Raw genomic sequence first — 19,316 nt, 5'->3', positions numbered from 1 at the left:
CCTATATATATATATACACTTATATGTCCATTATATATCCCTTATATGTCCCTTATATGTCCATCATATATATCCTTTATATGTCCATTATATATATATATATATATATATATATATATATACACACACACATATGTCCATTATATATCCCTTATATGTCCATTATATATATCCCTTATATATCCCTTATATGTCCATCATATATATCCCTTATATATATCCCTTATATATCTCCTTTATATGTCCATTATATATATCCCTCATATATATCCCTTATATGTCCATTATATATATCCTTTATATGTCCATTATATATATCCCTTATATATCCATTATATATCCCTTATATGTCCATCATATATATCCCTTATATATATATCCTTTATATGTCCATCATATATATCCTTTATATGTCCATTATATATATCCTTTATATGTCCATTATATATATCCTTTATATGTCCATTATATATATCCCTTATATATCCATTATATATCCCTTATATGTCCATTATATATCCCTTATATGTCCATTATATATATCCTTTATATGTACATCATATATCTCTTATATAACCCTTATATATCCATTATATGCCCGCTATAACTGCTAGAAAGACTTAAATCTTTCAAAAACAGATCTTCATGTAAATAGTGGAATTGGTATTTGTAGTGTGCCCGGCTTCTCTTCAGTGCCGCCCCCAGAGATCGTTCGGACGTGTATTTCCCCTGAAGGCAACATCTGCTTCATAGGCCGCTGTGAATTGGGTTGAGGACAGGTTCACTTTAAAAATAAAAAGGTTACATCATGAGATAGTTAGATGGAGGATGACAAACTTACCGGCATGTAGGGATCTGCCAGGACAGACAAGAAATATTTGTGCCCGTTGTCTTTCACCAAGTCTGCTTGGCATGACTGCAGTCCGAAAGAGAAGAGAATTTTTCATTGTAATGGGTTACAGGGACACTCCCGGGATCTGTGTGTGCCGTGTATATCACTCCTGACTGTCACACCTGCCTATATGGCCAAGAATGTGAACCCCCCAATGGCAGGTTGAGGGGTCTCCAGTGAAGGGTCCCAGTAATCCTCCATCATACCAAGACATTGGAGATAATTGTGCTCTTCCAGCCTTGTAGTAACTGTTTGAAGACCCTTTCCTGTTCTAGCATGACTGTGACCCCCCTCCCATGTACAAAGCAGGACTGTGACCCCCCCTCCCATGTACAAAGCATCACTGTGACCCCCCCCCCCCATGTACAAAGCATCACTATGCCCCCCATGAAAAAAAAAAGCATCGCCCGACCTTACCCCCTACTGATCGCCTGACCTCACCCCCTACTGATCGCCCGACCTCACCCCCTACTGATCGCCCGACCTCACCCCCTACTGATCGCCCGACCTCACCCCCTACTGATCGCCTGACCTCACCCCTACTGATCGCCTGACCTCACCCCCTACTGATCGCCCGACCTCACCCCCTACTGATCGCCTGACCTGACCTCAGATCGCCTGACCTCACCCCCTACTGATCGCCTGACCTCACCCCCTACTGATCGCCCGACCTCACCCCCTACTGATCGCCCGACCTCACCCCCTACTGATCTCCCGACCTCACCCCCTACTGATCGCCCGACCTCACCCCCTACTGATCGCCTGACCTCACCCCCTACTGATCGCCTGACCTCACCCCCTACTGATCGCCCGACCTCACCCCCTACTCATCGCCTGACCTCACCCCCTACTCATCGCCTGACCTCACCCCCTACTCATCGCCTGACCTCACCCCCTACTCATCGCCTGACCTCACCCCCTACTCATCGCCTGACCTCACCCTCTACTCATCGCCTGACCTGACCTCAGATCGCCTGACCTCACCCCCTACTGATTGCCCGACCTCACCCCCTACTGATTGCCCGACCTCACCCCCTACTGATTGCCCGACCTCACCCCCTACTGATTGCCCGACCTCACCCCCTACTGATTGCCCGACCTCACCCCCTACTGATTGCCCGACCTCACCCCCTACTGATTGCCCGACCTCACCCCCTACTGATCGCCCGACCTCACCCCCTACTGATCGCCCGACCTCACCCCCTACTGATCGCCCGACCTCACCCCCTACTGATCGCCTGACCTCACCCCCTACTCATCGCCTGACCTGACCTCAGATCGCCTGACCTCACCCCCTACTGATTGCCTGACCTCATCCCCTACTGATTGCCCGACCTCACCCCCTACTGATTGCCCGACCTCACCCCCTACTGATCGCCTGACCTCACCCCTACTCATCGCCTGACCTGACCTCAGATCGCCTGACCTCACCCCCTACTGATAGCCCGACCTCACCCCCTACTGATCGCTCGACCTCACCCCCTACTGATCGCCCGACCTCACCCCCTACTGATTGCCTGACCTCATCCCCTACTGATTGCCCGACCTCACCCCCTACTGATTGCCCGACCTCACCCCCTACTGATCGCCTGACCTCACCCCTACTCATCGCCTGACCTGACCTCAGATCGCCTGACCTCACCCCCTACTGATAGCCCGACCTCACCCCCTACTGATCGCCCGACCTCACCCCCTACTGATCGCCTGACCTCACCCCCCACTGATCGCCTGACCTCACCCCCTACTGATCGCCTGACCTCACCCCCTACTGATCGCCTGACCTCACCCCCTAATGATCGCCTGACCTCACCCCCCACTGATCGCCTGACCTCACCCCCTACTGATCGCCTGACCTCACCCCCCACTGATCGCCTGACCTCACCCCCTACTGATCGCCTGACCTCACCCCCTACTGATCGCCTGACCTCACCCCCTACTGATCGCCTGACCTCAACCTCTACTGATCGCCCGACCTCACCCCCTACTGATCGCCCGACCTCACCCCCTACTGATCTCCTGACCTCACCCCCCACTGATCGCCTGACCTCACCCCCTACTCATCGCCTGACCTCACCCCCTACTCATCGCCTGACCTCACCCCCTACTCATCGCCTGACCTCACCCCCTACTCATCGCCTGACCTCACCCCCTACTCATCGCCTGACCTCACCCCCTACTCATCGCCTGACCTCACCCCCTACTCATCGCCTGACCTCACCCCCTACTCATCGCCTGACCTGACCTCAGATCGCCTGACCTCACCCCCTACTGATTGCCTGACCTCACCCCCTACTGATTGCCTGACCTCACCCCCTACTGATTGCCTGACCTCACCCCCTACTCATCGCCTGACCTCACCCCCTACTCATCGCCTGACCTCACCCCCTACTGATCTCCTGACCTCACCCCTACTGATCTCCTGACCTCACCCCCCACTGATCGCCTGACCTCACCCCCTACTGATCGCCCGACCTCACCCCCTACTGATCGCCCGACCTCACCCCCTACTGATCGCCCGACCTCACCCCCTACTGATCGCCCGACCTCACCCCCTACTGATCTCCTGACCTCACCCCCTACTGATCGCCCGACCTCACCCCCCACTGATCGCCCGACCTCACCCCCCACTGATCGCCCGACCTCACCCCCTACTCATCGCCTGACCTCACCCCCTACTCATCGCCTGACCTCACCCCCTACTCATCGCCTGACCTCACCCCCTACTCATCGCCTGACCTCACCCCCTACTCATCCCCTGACCTCACCCCCTACTCATCGCCTGACCTCACCCCCTACTCATCGCCTGACCTCACCCCCTACTAATTGCCTGACCTGACCTCAGATCGCCTGACCTCACCCCCACTGATCGCCTGACCTCACCCCCTACTGATCACCTGACCTCACCCCCTACTCATCGCCTGACCTCACCCCCTACTCATCGCCTGACCTCACCCCCTACTCATCGCCTGACCTGACCTCAGATCGCCTGACCTCACCCCCTACTCATCGCCTGACCTCACCCCCTACTCATCGCCTGACCTCACCCCCTACTCATCGCCTGACCTGACCTCAGATCGCCTGACCTCAGATCGCCTGACCTCACCCCCACTGATCGCCTGACCTCACCCCCACTGATCGCCTGACCTCACCCCCTACTGATCACCTGACCTCACCCCCTACTGATCGCCTGACCTCACCCCCTACTGATCGCCTGACCTCACCCCCTACTCATCGCCTGACCTCACCCCCTACTCATCGCCTGACCTCACCCCCTACTCATCGCCTGACCTGACCTCAGATCGCCTGACCTCAGATCGCCTGACCTCAGATCGCCTGACCTCATATCGCCTGACCTCATATCGCCTGACCTCACCCTCTACTGATTGCCTGACCTCACCCCCTACTGATTGCCTGACCTCGCCCCCTACTGATTGCCTGACCTCACCCCCTACTGATTGCCTGACCTCGCCCCCTACTGATTGCCTGACCTCGCCCCCTACTGATCACCTGACCTCACCCCTTACGGATCACCTGACCTCACCCCTCCTCAACACCTGACACAATCCACAGTCTTGTCAAAAGTCTTCCTAGACGAGCGGAGAAACTCCTCACCTCATCCTTACTGAAAGCTTTTGAGATGGACTGCAGGCCAAGTCATGTTTTTTTTTGTGCCCAACGTGTGAACCAGGCCTTCTCATCCACCATCAGTACCCCGACCTCACATATGGGCAAGAATTCCCACAGACACCCTCCAACATCTTGTGGAGCCTTCCCAGAAGAGTGGGGGATGGTATAGCTGCAGGAGAGGGGCCACTCCATATTACTGCTCATGGGATTATATAGGAGTGATGGTGAGGAGGCCACTGGCCATCTTTTGCATCTCAGATAAAATGAAGGGCTGTCCGGAGAAGGTCTGAGAAGCCCTCCTAGACTTGTCTGGCTGTCGGTTGAAGGTCTGAGAAGCCCTCCTAGACTTGTCTGGCTGTCGGTTGAAGGTCTGAGAAGCCCTCCTAGACTTGTCTGGCTGTCCGGAGAAGGTCTGAGAAGCCCTCCTAGACTTGTCTGGCTGTCGGTTGAAGGTCTGAGAAATCCTTCTAGACTTGTCTGGCTGTCCGGAGAAGGTCTGAGAAGCCCTCCTAGACTTGTCTGGCTGTCCAGAGAAGGTCTGAGAAGCCCTCCCCTCCTAGACTTGTCTGGCTGTCGGTTGAAGGTCTGAGAAGCCCTCCTAGACTTGTCTGGCTGTCGGTTGAAGGTCTGAGAAGCCCTCCTAGACTTGTCTGGCTGTCCAGAGAAGGTCTGAGAAGCCCTCCTAGACTTGTCTGGCTGTCCAGAGAAGGTCTGAGAAGCCCTCCTAGACTTGTCTGGCTGTCCAGAGAAGGTCTGAGAAGCCCTCCTAGACTTGTCTGGCTGTCCGGAGAAGGTCTGAGAAGCCCTCCTAGACTTGTCTGGCTGTCCGGAGAAGGTCTGAGAAGCCCTCCTAGACTTGTCTGGCTGTCGGTTGAAGGCCTGAGAAGCCCTCCTAGACTTGTCTGGCTGTCCGGAGAAGGTCTGAGAAGCCCTCCTAGACTTGTCTGGCTGTCGGTTGAAGGCCTGAGAAGCCCTCCTAGACTTGTCTGGCTGTCGGTTGAAGGTCTGAGAAGCCCTCCTAGACTTGTCTGGCTGTCGGGTGAAGGTCTGAGAAGCCCTCATAGACTTGTCTGGCTGTCCGGAGGAGGTCTGAGAAGCCCTCCTAGACTTGTCTGGCTGTCCAGAGGTCTGAGAAGCCTTCCTAGACTTGTCTGGCTGTCCGGAGAAGGTCTGAGAAGCCCTCCTAGACTTGTCTGGCTGTCCGGAGAAGGTCTGAGAAGCCCTCCTAGACTTGTCTGGCTGTCCGGAGAAGGTCTGAGAAGCCCTCCTAGACTTGTCTGGCTGTCCAGAGAAGCCCTCCTAGACTTGTCTGGCTGTCCGGAGAAGGTCTGAGAAGCCCTGCTAGACTTGTCTGGCTGTCGGTTGAAGGTCTGAGAAGCCCTCCTAGACTTGTCTGGCTGTCCGGAGAAAGGTCTGAGAAGCCCTCCTAGACTTGTCTGGCTGTCCAGAGAAGGTCTGAGAAGCCCTCCTAGACTTGTCTGCTGTCCAGAGGTCTGAGAAGCCCTCCTAGACTTGTCTGCTGTCCAGAGGTCTGAGAAGCCCTCCTAGACTTGTCTGCTGTCCAGAGGTCTGAGAAGCCCTCCTAGACTTGTCTGGCTGTCGGTTGAAGGTCTGGAAAGCCCTTCTAGACTTGTCTGGCTGTCGGTTGAAGGTCTGGAAAGCCCTTCTAGACTTGTCTGGCTGTCGGTTGAAGGTCTGGAAAGCCCTTCTAGACTTGTCTGGCTGTCGGGTGAAGGTCTGAGAAATCCTTCTAGACTTATTTGGTAGGAGGCCTCCACTTACACTGTCCACGGCCAGGATTTTGGCCCAGATGAAGACGAGGAGTGGGCGGAGCTCCCGTGCTGAGCTCTGCAGTAGTTTCAGGACATAGGGGAAGATTCCCACCGATAGCGCCTGCAAGGAGAAAAGACAACAGGATAAAACCTGCCACTGCTGACCCAGGAAAACACCTCTCAGATTTTCTGCTCGAACATACAAAAAATGATTCTTGTGTGGCATAAACCTCACTAGATGACCTTGGATGTGACTGGGCTGGAGGTCTGACCTGGTGGGGTGGGGGGATCTCTGATTAATCACAACATTGTCTGGGTGGCTAGTTGTTTAACTTCATGTTTATAGTATATGTTGGTTGTTCCTTAGTTATATTTTATACAATTTCCTTTGCATACAGTAATGCGATCTGCCTCACCTGACCCGGTGTACTATACATTCTGTGTGAGGTTTCAATAAAGAGTTCCAGTTCTCATACAAGCTATTTGTCGGCTAGTCTTGTATGCTGCAGCTATAATATCTGGTTCCTATGTCCAAACTGGCGGAAGCGGTATACTGACGGAAACACTCATGTAGGGTGCTGAACGGTTCCCGTCACACCTGGGTTGCGCACTCTCTGTGCCGGGCATTCCATTGGCCCGCGTACTCTCTGTGCCGGGCATTCCATTGGCCCGCACACTCTCTGGGCCAGGCATTCCATTGGCCCGCGCACTCTCTGGGCCAGGCATTCCATTGGCCCGCGCACTCTCTGGGCCAGGCATTCCATTGGCCCGCGCACTCTCTGGGCCAGGCATTCCATTGGCCCGCACACTCTCTGGGCCAGGCATTCCATTGGCCCGCGCACTCTCTGGGCCAGGCATTCCATTGGCCCGCACACTCTCCGGGCCAGGCATTCCATGGACCCTGCACTCCATGGGCTGCGCACTCTGTGGGCTGTGAAATCCGTGGGCTGTGAAATCCATGGGCAACACACTCTCTGGGCCGGGCATTCCATGGGCCGCAAAATCCATGGGCCACGCACTCTCTGGGCTGCACACTCCCTGGGCTGTGAAATCCATGGGCAGCCCACGCTCCGGGCCGGGCATTCCATGGGCCGGGCACTCTCTTGGCTGATCATTCTATGGGCTGCGCACTCTCTGGGCCGGGCACTCTCTTGGCTGATCATTCAATGGGACATGCACTCTCCGGGCTGCGCACTCCCTGGGCTGTGAAATCCATGGGCAGCACACTCTCTGGGCTGGGCATTCCATGGGCCATGCACCTGTTTGGGCTGTGCACTCTCTGGGCCGCGCACTCCATGGGCCGATCACTCTATGGGCTGCGCATTCCATTGGCTGCGCACTCTCTGGGCTGCGCACTCTCTGGGCTGCCCACTCTCTGGGCTGCGCACTCTCTGGGCTGCGCACTCTCTGGGCTGCGCACTCTCTGGGCTGCGCACTCTCTGGGCTGCCCACTCTCTGGGCTGCCCACTCTCTGGGCTGATCATTCTATGGGCCGCGCACTCCATGGGCCGAGCACTCTCTGGGCTGCGCACTCTCTTGGCTGATCATTCTATGGGCTGCGCACTCTCTGGGCTGGGCATTCCATGGGCCGCGCACTCTCTAGCACCTCTAAATCTCTGAAATATCCAATGTCAGCTGTTCTATAACAATTATTATACAGGGTTTAAAAAGGTTCTCTGCAATTATTTAGGAGGTGACCTTTGTGGTCATCAGCATTCACTCTAAATCAAGTCATTGGTGTTCAGTCACTGTGTACAGCAAGATCCATCTACCAATCACAGCACAGACACTCACCAGGCTGACGGCCCAGGGTCCCAGGTCCAGGAATCGTCCCAGCAGGTCCAGGGCGCGCAGGCGATGAACCTGACTCAGCAACACCTGAGAAAGAAAAAAAAGTCAGAGCACAGCCAGCCAAAATGTCCAATTAGAGGAAAGAAAACCACAGACAGCCGATACGCCGCAGAGAGCCGATACGCCGCAGAGAGCCGATACGCCGCAGAGAGCCGATACGCCGCACAGAGCCGATACGCCGCACAGAGCCGATACGCCGCACAGAGCCGATACGCCGCACAGAGCCGATACGCCGCACAGAGCCGATACGCCGCACAGAGCCGATAAGCCGCACAGAGCCGATACGCCGCACAGAGCCGATAAGCCGCAGACAGCCCGCACAGAGCCGATAAGCCGCAGACAGCCCATACCCCGCACACAGACCATACCCCGCAGACAGCCCATACCCCGCACACAGCCCATACCCCGCACACAGACCATACCCCGCACACAGACCATACCCCGCACACAGACCATACCCCGCAGACAGACCATACCCCGCGGACAGCCCATACCCCGCAGACAGCCCATACCCCGCAGACAGCCCATACCCCGCAGACAGCCCATACCCCGCAGACAGCCCATACCCCGCAGACAGCCCATACCCCGCAGACAGCCCATACCCCGCAGACAGCCCATACCCCGCAGACAGCCCATACCCCGCAGACAGCCCATACCCCGCAGACAGCCCATACCCCGCAGACAGCCCATACCCCGCAGACAGCCCATACCCCGCAGACAGCCCATACGCCACAGACAGCCCATACCCCACAGACAGCCCATACCCCACAGACAGCCCATACCCCGCAGACAGCCCATACCCCGCAGACAGCCCATACGCCGCAGACAGCCCATACGCCGCAGACAGCCCATACGCCGCAGACAGCCCATACCCCGCAGACAGCCCATACCCCACAGACAGCCCATACCCCACAGACAGCCCATACCCCACAGAGAGCCGATAGAGAGGCTTGGTGTGAAAAGACAACTCTGAAGGACTATAGGTCGGGTGTCAATATACACTTAGGTGTCACACCCCATCTATGGATTAATGGAAGGATAGCGCTCAGGTATTATGGCCTCGTACAAATGGCGACCGCCTCACCCTATGTGTACACCCGTGTGAGGGTGTGGTTTCCTGCATGGAGATGCTCCGTTTTCCTGTGCACCCCCATGCAGGCATTTACGTCAGTTGGGATGCAGTGGCTGCGCAGACAACCATTGCTCCTAGTCAGACATTGTGTGGGTGCATGTCTCTGAACACAGACTGTGTGCATTGAGGGCTGGGCACCCACACGCATGTTAAAGTGAGAGCAGTGCTGTGACCCAATGGACATAAATAGGATGGCCTGCACATCCCCATAGCCCAAACACTGCCCCCATGTGGGTGTATGCTGTAGTATGCCCGTGTGAACGAGGCCTGTCAGTTAGGAAGGGGAGGTAGTGTGAGAACGTGGCCCCTACCTGCAGAACAATCGGCAGTTGCTCCGGTGGGTTTCGGTTCTCCACGCCCATCGTCAGCCAGACCTGAAATGCCGTCAGCTGTTCAGCGAAGAACGGGCTGTGCTGTAAGAGGGACACAGGATGTGAGAGGCTACCATGTGGGAGGACTGACCCCCCCCCGCCCCCATGTGGGAGGACTGACCCCCCCCCGCCCCCATAAGGGAGGACTGACCCCCACCGCCCCCATAAGGGAGGACTGACCCCCCCCGCCCCCATAAGGGAGGACTGACCCCCCCCCCCCAGCCTCCATGTGGGAGGACTGACCCCCCCCATGTGGGTGGACTGACCCCCCTCGCCCCCATGTGGGAGGACTGACCCCCCCCATGTGGGAGGACTGACCCCAATATTCTCCATGTGGGAGGAATGACCCCCCTCGCCCCCATGTGGGAGGACTGACCCCCCCCCAGCCTCCATGTGGGAGGACTGACCCCCCCCCCCATGTGGGAGGACTAAACCCAATATTCTCCGTGTGGGAGGAATGACCCCCCCCCAGCCTTCATGTGGGAGGACTGACCCCCCCCCCGGCCTCCATGTGGGAGGACTGACCCCCCCCCCCCTCTTACCTGGAAGGCCGTGCCCTCTTCTATGATGGTCGGCAGCTGAGAAAGACAAATATCAACGGCCAGATCCCACGCCTGCCTGCAGGGAAGAGAGAGACGAATGACGATCGAATAATAATGAGAAACATTCATCATCCTGATTCATGGAGCACTGAATGCGTTTATATTGGCCACCTACCACCCCTTCCCCATATTAATGAGGGGCCTTGGCATGGGGGGGGGGCTGTTGGCGATAACTTCAGTTCGAAAAAAAAAGATAAAAACCTACATTTTATCTCTGTGCAATTATTACCGCCCCCCCCCCCCTCCATCCCACACAAGATATACTCACCTTCACCCTCAAGTTCCCTTACTGGGGCCATATTTGGAGAAGGGGGGCCATCAATCCAGCATGGTAGATGGAGGAGGTATGACATCACAACTTCCTCTGATCTCTGACATCCAGGTAATATGATGGGTCAGAGGACCCCCCACAGACTTCTGCTATCCCCCCAAACGTGACGTCTTCTCTTCCCAATCCCACCGACACCCCAAATCCTTTCACAGTCAGAGGAGGGGAGGAGAGTGAGAGGTGTAATATTTACCGCCGGACCCCTCCCGCACACCGCCGGACCCCTCCCCCGCACACACCGCCGGACCCCTCCCCCGCACACACCGCCGGACCCCTCCCCCGCACACCGCCGGACCCCTCCCGCACACACCGCCGGACCCCTCCCGCACACACCGCCGGACCCCTCCCGCACACCGCCGGACCCCTCCCGCACACCACCGCCGGACCCCTCCCCCGCACACCGCCGGACCCCTCCCCCGCACACCGCCGGACCCCTCCCCCGCACACACCGCCGGACCCCTCCCGCACACCGCCGGACCCCTCCCGCACACACCGCCAGACCCCTCCCGCACACACCGCCAGACCCCTCCCCCCCCCAGACCTCTCTACACATGGCCGGACCCCTCCCGCACACTGCTGGACCCCTCCCGCACACTGCTGGACCCATCCCGCACACCGCCAGACCCCTCCCACACACCGCCAGACCCCTCCCGCACACACCGCCGGACCCCTCCCGCACACTGCCGGACGTCTCTACACATGGCCGGACCCCCCCCCCCGCACTCCTCCACACACATCGTCGGACACCCCCCCGCACACTGCCGGACCGCTCTACACACGGCTGGACCCCTGCGCACATCGCCAGGCCCCTCCTGCACCCCGCCAGGCCCCTCCCGCACCCCGCCATACCCCTCCCGCACACCACCGTCGGACCCCCGCCGGACCTCTCTACACATGGCCGGACCCCTCCCACATTCCTCCACACATCGTCGGACACCCCCCCCCGCACACTGCCGGACCGCTCTACACACGGCCGGACCCCTGCGCACATCACCAGACCCCTCCGCACAGCGCCGGAGCCCCCGGAGAGGTGTGGCCACATCAGCAGGGGCGCCGCCACATGCCAGCAGGGGCGTGGCCACATGTCAGCAGGGTTCAGCTGTCAGAGGGGTGTGGCCATGTGAACTCACACAGTTCTCTGACTTGTTATAAATAGAAGCGATTTGTGTATGCTAGGGTCCTCTCCTGATGTTCAATCCCTGTGACACCAGGACAGGAAATGAGAGGATGATGTTGTCACCAAAGCACATTCTAACCCCCCCTTTTAGCATCTCTGCCTCTATCACTTCCTGTCCTGGTGACACGCTTTGGCTGGGTGTAGCTAAACCCAAAACCTTCAAATAAATCAAAACCGGTGCCGCTCCGGTGACACCAATAATGGAGGGGAAAGTCCTGGCACTGAGGGGGTAAATAATCCCGATCGATGAAGATTAGCGATCGAAATGCTCTGATGGGCGGGATGATCTATTTATAGCTCTGGAATTATCAGCCGGCGAGTGATTTACTCCCCAGGAGGGAAAACATCCGGCTGCTGCGGAGATCCTCTCCCCTCATAAGGGCCAACCGGGCCCCTTCTGTCCCCCTCCCTAGGTGCTGGGGAGATCCTCCCATCTAATAAGGGCCAACCGGGCCCCTTCTGCCTAATCCCCTCCCCCCCCCCCAAGAGGCTGCGGAGATCCTCTCCCCTCATAAGGGCCAACCGGGAGTGTGTATATAGGAGTGTGTATATAGGAGTGTGTATATAGGAGTGTGTATATAGGAGTGTGTATATAGGAGTGTGTATATAGGATTGTGTATATAGGATTGTGTATATAGGAGTGTGTGTATAGGAGTGTATATAGCAGTGTGTATATAGGAGTGTGTATATAGGAGTGTGTATATAGGAGTGTGTATATAGGATTGTGTATATAGGATTGTGTATATAGGAGTGTGTGTATATAGGAGTGTGTGTATATAGGAGTGTGTGTATATAGGAGTGTGTATATAGGAGTGTGTATAGCAGTGTGTATATAGGAGTGTGTATATAGGAGTGTGTATATAGGAGTGTGTATATAGGATTGTGTATATAGGATTGTGTATATAGGAGTGTGTGTATATAGGAGTGTGTGTATATAGGAGTGTGTGTATATAGGAGTGTGTATATAGGAGTGTGTATAGCAGTGTGTATATAGGAGTGTGTATATAGGAGTGTGTATATAGGAGTGTGTATATAGGATTGTGTATATAGGATTGTGTATATAGGAGTGTGTGTATATAGGAGTGTGTGTATATAGGAGTGTGTGTATATAGGAGTGTGTGTATATAGGAGTGTGTATATAGGAGTGTGTATATAGGAGTGTGTATATAGGAGTGTGTGTATATAGGAGTGTGTGTATATGGGAGTGTGTATATAGGAGTGTGTATATAGCAGTGTGTATATAGCAGTGTGTATATAGGAGTGTATATATGGGAGGGTGTATATAGGAGTGTGTATATAGGAGTGTGTGTATATGGGAGTGTGTATATAGGAGTGTGTATATAGGAGTGTGTATATAGGAGTGTGTATATAGGAGTGTGTATATGGGAGTGTATATATAGGAGTGTGTATATGGGAGTGTGTATATAGGAGTGTGTATATAGGAGTGTGTATATATAGGAGTGTGTATATAGGAGTGTGTATATAGCAGTGTGTATATAGGAGTGTGTATATAGGAGTGTGTATATAGCAGTGTGTATATAGGAGTGTGTATATGGGAGTGTATATATAGGAGTGTGTGTATAGGAGTGTATATATAGGAGTGTGTATATGGGAGTGTGTATATAGGAGTGTGTGTATATAGGAGTGTGTATATAGCAGTGTGTATATAGGAGTGTATATATAGGAGTGTGTATATGGGAGTGTGTATATAGGAGTGTGTATATGGGAGTGTGTATATGGGAGTGTGTATATGGGAGTGTGTATATAGGAGTGTGTGTATATAGGAGTGTGTGTATATAGGAGTGTGTATATGGGAGTGTGTATATAGGAGTGTGTATATGGGAGTGTGTATATGGGAGTGTGTATATGGGAGTGTGTATATAGGAGTGTGTGTATATAGGAGTGTGTATATGGGAGTGTGTATATAGGAGTGTGTATATAGGAGTGTGTGTATATGGGAGTGTGTGTATAGGAGTGTGTACATGGTACTGTGTACATGGGAGTGTATATATAGGAGTGTGTACATGGTACTGTGTACATGGGAGTGTATATATAGGAGTGTGTATATGGGAGTGTGTATATAGGAGTGTGTATATAGGAGTGTGTATATAGGAGTGTGTATATAGGAGTGTGTGTATATAGGAGAGTGTATATAGGAGTGTGTATATATAGGAGTGTATATATAGGAGTGTGTATATGGGAGTGTGTTTATAGGAGTGTGTATATAGGAGTGTGTGTATATAGGAGTGTGTATATGGGAGTGTGTATATGGGAGTGTGTATATGGGAGTGTGTATATAGGAGTGTGTATATAGGAGTGTGTATATAGGAGTGTGTATATAGGAGTGTATATAGCAGTGTGTATAATGGAGTGTGTATATGGGAGTGTGTATATGGGAGTGTGTATATAGGAGTGTGTATATAGGAGTGTGTGTATATAGGAGTGTGTATATGGGAGTGTGTATATGGGAGTGTGTATATAGGAGTGTGTATATATAGGAGTGTGTACATGGTACTGTGTACATGGGAGTGTATATATAGGAGTGTATATATAGGAGTGTGTACATGGTACTGTGTACATGGGAGTGTATATATAGGAGTGTGTATATGGGAGTGTGTATATGGGAGTGTATATAGGAGTGTGTATATGGGAGTGTATATAGGAGTGTGTATATAGGAGTGTGTATATGGGAGTGTGTATATGGGAGGGTGTATATAGGAGTGTGTATATAGGAGTGTGTATATAGGAGTGTGTATATGGGAGTGTGTATATAGGAGTGTGTATATAGGAGTGTGTATATGGGAGTGTGTATATAGGAGTGTGTATATGGGAGTGTGTATATGGGAGGGTGTATATAGGAGTGTGTATATGGGGGTGTGTATATAGGAGTGTGTATATAGGAGTGTGTGTATATAGGAGTGTGTATATAGGAGTGTGTATATAGGAGTGTGTATATAGGAGTGTGTATATGGGAGTGTGTATATAGGAGTGTGTATATAGGAGTGTGTATATGGGAGTGTGTATATAGGAGTGTGTATATGGGAGTGTGTATATGGGAGGGTGTATATAGGAGTGTGTATATAGGAGTGTGTATATAGGAGTGTGTATATAGGAGTGTGTATATAGGAGTGTGTATATGGGAGTGTGTATATAGGAGTGTGTATATGGGAGTGTGTATATAGGAGGGTGTATATAGGAGGGTGTATATAGGAATGTGTATATGGGAGTGTGTATATGGGAGTGTGTATATAGGAGTGTGTATATAGGAGTGTGTATATGGGAGTGTGTATATGGGAGTGTGTATATAGGAGTGTGTATATAGGAGTGTATATAGGAATGTGTATATAGGAGTGTATATATGTGAATGTATATAGGTGAATAATGAGATGTATTTTGTGTATAGGATTTGTGGTATATTAGAAGTAGAAGGGGGTGAATTTGTGATCACATTGAAGCCCGGGGGGGGAGGGGGGGAGGGGGGGACACGGTGCTGGAAGGAGGATCTGGGGTGTCGGCAGATCCGTATCCGGGGTGCGCTCCGGATTTGGGGGATCTCAGCAGAGGAATGGAGGCCATTCAGGGCGCCGCCCCCTATCCCCTGTGTGTGACTCTCCTGTGATCACAGCGGCGGACATAATCCCCGATATTCAGGTCACTGGATTTGCTCCCAAGGTGACATTGCCGCGTTCCGGAAGGCGCTGAGTGACAGCGGATTGCGTTTCACTCGCCAAGATTAAAGGAAAATCTCCTTTTAAAGACTTCTAAGAAAAACGATGAAAAATCAATGTTGTCCTCTGATGGTAATCTCCGAAAAAGCATATTTCCAGCGGAAGTCTCATCAATAGAGACGGGGGAGGGGCGGCAGATTACATGGAAGAGAATCTGGCTTACATCGACATTTCAATAAAATCCGAGGAGTGGACATTGGAGCCCCTCCTCCGCTGCCTGTCATGACTGTACCGAGCCCCTCCTCCGCTGCCTGTCATGGCTGTACCGAGCCCCTCCTCCGCTGCCTGTCATGGCTGTACCGAGCCCCTCCTCCGCTGCCTGTCATGGCTGTACCGAGCCCCTCCTCCGCTGCCTGTCATGACTGTACCGAGCCCCTCCTCCGCTGCCTGTCATGGCTGTACCGAGCCCCTCCTCCGCTGCCTGTCATGGCTGTACCGAGCCCCTCCTCCGCTGCCTGTCATGGCTGTACCGAGCCCCTCCTCCGCTGCCCGTCATGACTGTACCTGGCCCCTCCTCCGCTGCCCGTCATGGCTGTACCGAGCCCCTCCTTCGCTGCCCGTCATGGCTGTACCGAGCCCCTCCTCCGCTGCCCGTCATGGCTGTACCGAGCCCCTCCTCCGCTGCCCGTCATGACTGTACCTGGCCCCTCCTCCGCTGCCTGTCATGGCTGTACCGAGCCCCTCCTTCGCTGCCCGTCATGGCTGTACCGAGCCCCTCCTCCGCTGCCCGTCATGGCTGTACCGAGCCCCTCCTCCGCTGCCCGTCATGGCTGTACCGAGCCCCTCCTCCGCTGCCCGTCATGGCTGTACCGAGCCCCTCCTCCGCTGAGGGGCTGCCTACCCATACGCCCGGCTCAGGGAGGGGCTGCCTACCCATACGCCCGGCTCAGGGAGGGGCTGCCTACCCATACGCCCGGCTCAGGGAGGGGCTGCCTACCCATACGCCCGGCTCAGGGAGGGGCTGCCTACCCATACGCCCGGCTCAGGGAGGGGCTGCCTGCCCATACGCCCGGCTCAGGGAGGGGCTGCCTACCCATACGCCCGGCTCAGGGAGGGGCTGCCTACTCATACGCCCGGCTCAGGGAGGGGCTGCCTACTCATACGCCCGGCTCAGGGAGGGGCTGTAAAAGGTGCCAAATATGCCAGAGGAGGGGCTTTAAACTTTTAGAGTTTTAATTCAAGTGATTGTAAAGTCTCGTGTTTTATACTTCCCTCCTCTGGGCAGTTGGTTTTGCAGAGCAGCCCGGGATCCTCCTCTTCTCGGGTCGGTCTTCCCTGCTCCTAGGCCCCTCCCTCTTGTCGAGTCCCCCCACACAAGCAGCTTGCTATGGGGGCACCCGAGCCAAGTTGCCGCTCCCTGTGTCCAGATACCAATGGTGCCACGGTGGTGTCTTAGCCAATCAGGAGGGAGAGTCCCGGACTGGTGGACATCGCTGGATAGAGATGGGGTTCAGGTGAGTTTTAGGGGGGGGGAGGGGCACACAGAAGGCTTTTTATCTTTATGCATAGAATGCACCTTCTGCCTTTACAACTCCTTTGAGAACAAAAAAACAACAAAGATACTTTAATAAAGAAGCCGACTGTAAGGACTTACCACATGGCATGCATGTAGGTGGGCGGCAGCCGAGGACTGCTGACAGGCGTACAATTGTAAGACCTCATAATCCTCTCAGCCAATAGGAAGTTGCGGAAGAGGCTGGCCACCAGCAGGTCTTGCCGGAAAAGCTTCTGGAAGAGATCTGAGAGAGAAAAGAGATCCGGATCACCAGAGAAATCTTCCCTTCTATGGAGCTGCTAGACTGAATCTAAAGCCGGTTCCGGATACAGCGGGGGAGGAGCTCTCCGGCTTCCCGATTTCTCAAAGATTTCCTGTCCTGAACACAAGAGGAAGTGAGGGAAAATTCTACAGACTTATAGTGGGTGTAACCCCACTATATCCCCAGTGCAGTGACCGGCATCAGGTGATACACAGAGAGGAGACAAATCCTCCTACATGAGTTGTACTCGTTCATCTGTAGCCCGCTCTCCTCTACATCCGTTCAAAGTCCAGAATTGACACAGCATTTCTCAGGGGGCGGGGATCTGATGTCACACCCTGCAAAGCATAGGGCGGAGAGTGTAATCTGAGTGGAGGGAATAGGCACCCCCCCTCCCCCCTCTACACAGTCTCATAGGGAAACATACACACCGAAGGCTGTCAATCACCTGCTGTGTGTGCCTGGGGGGAGGGGCCTAAGTACACGCTATCAGAAGTTTACACCCACTTACAGGAAAAATGATCTTTTTTTGAGGACAATGAGGACCACATTTTGGAGAGAGAAGACAACTGGTTCACAAGAGGCATGAGAGAGGCCACCTACCTCACCGTACAACCACCATCACTGAACAGGACACCCCGACAATTCACACCCCCAGCCATGGGAATCCAAGTATTAACACATGTGCAGACTGACACCAAGAACGGGGTGACACCCTGAACTTTAAAGTGTTTGTTCACCTTTTCAGAAAAAATGTAAACAGCCTACAACACACCCTGCCCCCTCCCCCTTCCAGTACTTACCTCTGGGGGTGATGAGCTGTCAGGGTCTCCAGTACTTACCTCTAGGGTGATGAGCTGTCAGGGTCCCCTGTACTGATCTCTGGGGGTGATGAGCTGTCAGGGTCTCCAGTACTTACCTCTGGGGGTGATGAGCTGTCAGGGTCCCCAGTACTTACCTCTGGGGGTGATGAGCTGTCAGGGTCCCCTGTACTTACCTCTAGGGTGATGAGCTGTCAGGGTCCCCTGTACTTACCTCTAGGGTGATGAGCTGTCAGGGTCCCCTGTACTTACCTCTAGGGTGATGAGCTGTCAGGGTCCCCTGTGTACTTACCTGAGGGCCCTTCAGTTTTAAGCAGAGGAGGGGCCCTCAGTTTTAAGCAGAGGAGGGGCCCTTGCTGTAACTATTCTCATTGGTATGTAATTGTGGGATTTGGGTCGGGGAGCTGGAACAGTGGCCAATGAGAAGTCTTCCCGGATACAATATGGCGGAGGGAAGCGGTGTGCAGATGTCAGCAGGCGCGCAGTGACGGCCAGTATTTGCGTACCTCTCGGCAGGACGTTCCATGCGATGGTGTCGGTAATTGCGGTGAAGATCCAGTTGAGTTCTCCCAGAGGAGTGCGCCTGTCATTCAATCGTCCCGGAATCCTGAGGAGGAGAAGACAGACATGAGAGGGAAGGAAATACAATTACCTCCGTGGTGGCCGAGTGCTTCCCACTGGGGACTGCGACCTGACAGGAGGGACGGGGGTCACAAATCCAATCACTGACACCGATTCCCCAGCGAGGACTCCGAGCTTAGAAACATCAGACCAGCTAAGATCTGTAACCCACCAATAGGAAGCCGGAACATTTTCACCTCCTGTTCTGATTTACTATTTTAATGTTTTATTTAAAGAAAATCTAAACTGCAACTTAATGACATTTACTTCCCAAGTCACCGTGTATCTCGCTTTGTCTTTTATTTTCCCATCCTTTCTTACTGCTGATCTCTCGCAGACTCTTTATAGACACTTTGAGGTTTATTTACTAAGCCTGGAGAGTGCAGAATCTGGTGCAGCTTTGCATGGCAGCCAATCAGATTCCAACTTCAGCTTCTTCAGTAAAGCTTTGACTATAAAAACCTTCTGTAAAGACGATTGTAGGTGTGGGTGGCCGGCTGAAGGGGTGTACGGATGGCTGTAGGGGTGGGTGGGTGGCTGGAGGGGTGTACAGACGGCTGTAGGGGTGGGTGGGTGGCTGGCTGTAGGGGTGTACGGGTGGCTGGTTGTAGGGGTGTATGGACGGCTTTAGGGGTGT

General features: G+C 53.8%; 1 protein-coding gene across 1 annotated transcript; it reads right to left on the bottom strand.

Moving 5' to 3' along the window:
* Positions 1-841: 841 nt before the first annotated feature.
* LOC309544147 (regulatory-associated protein of mTOR-like) lies at positions 842-18,665 on the bottom strand (the record flags this gene model as incomplete). Its single annotated transcript, XM_082276519.1, has 7 exons — positions 842-916; positions 6,302-6,412; positions 8,086-8,169; positions 9,586-9,687; positions 10,188-10,263; positions 17,075-17,219; positions 18,565-18,665. Coding segments are annotated over 7 exons (694 nt in total), but the record flags the coding sequence as incomplete, so codon positions are not given.
* Positions 18,666-19,316: the final 651 nt, after the last annotated feature.

The sequence above is a fragment of the Pelophylax lessonae genome, assembly GCF_965119305.1.
Source record: "Pelophylax lessonae genome assembly, contig: HAP1_SCAFFOLD_1262, whole genome shotgun sequence".
NCBI lineage: Eukaryota > Metazoa > Chordata > Amphibia > Anura > Ranidae > Pelophylax > Pelophylax lessonae.
The sequence above is the reverse complement of the archived record's forward strand: the minus strand, read 5'-3'. Positions and strand labels throughout refer to the sequence as shown.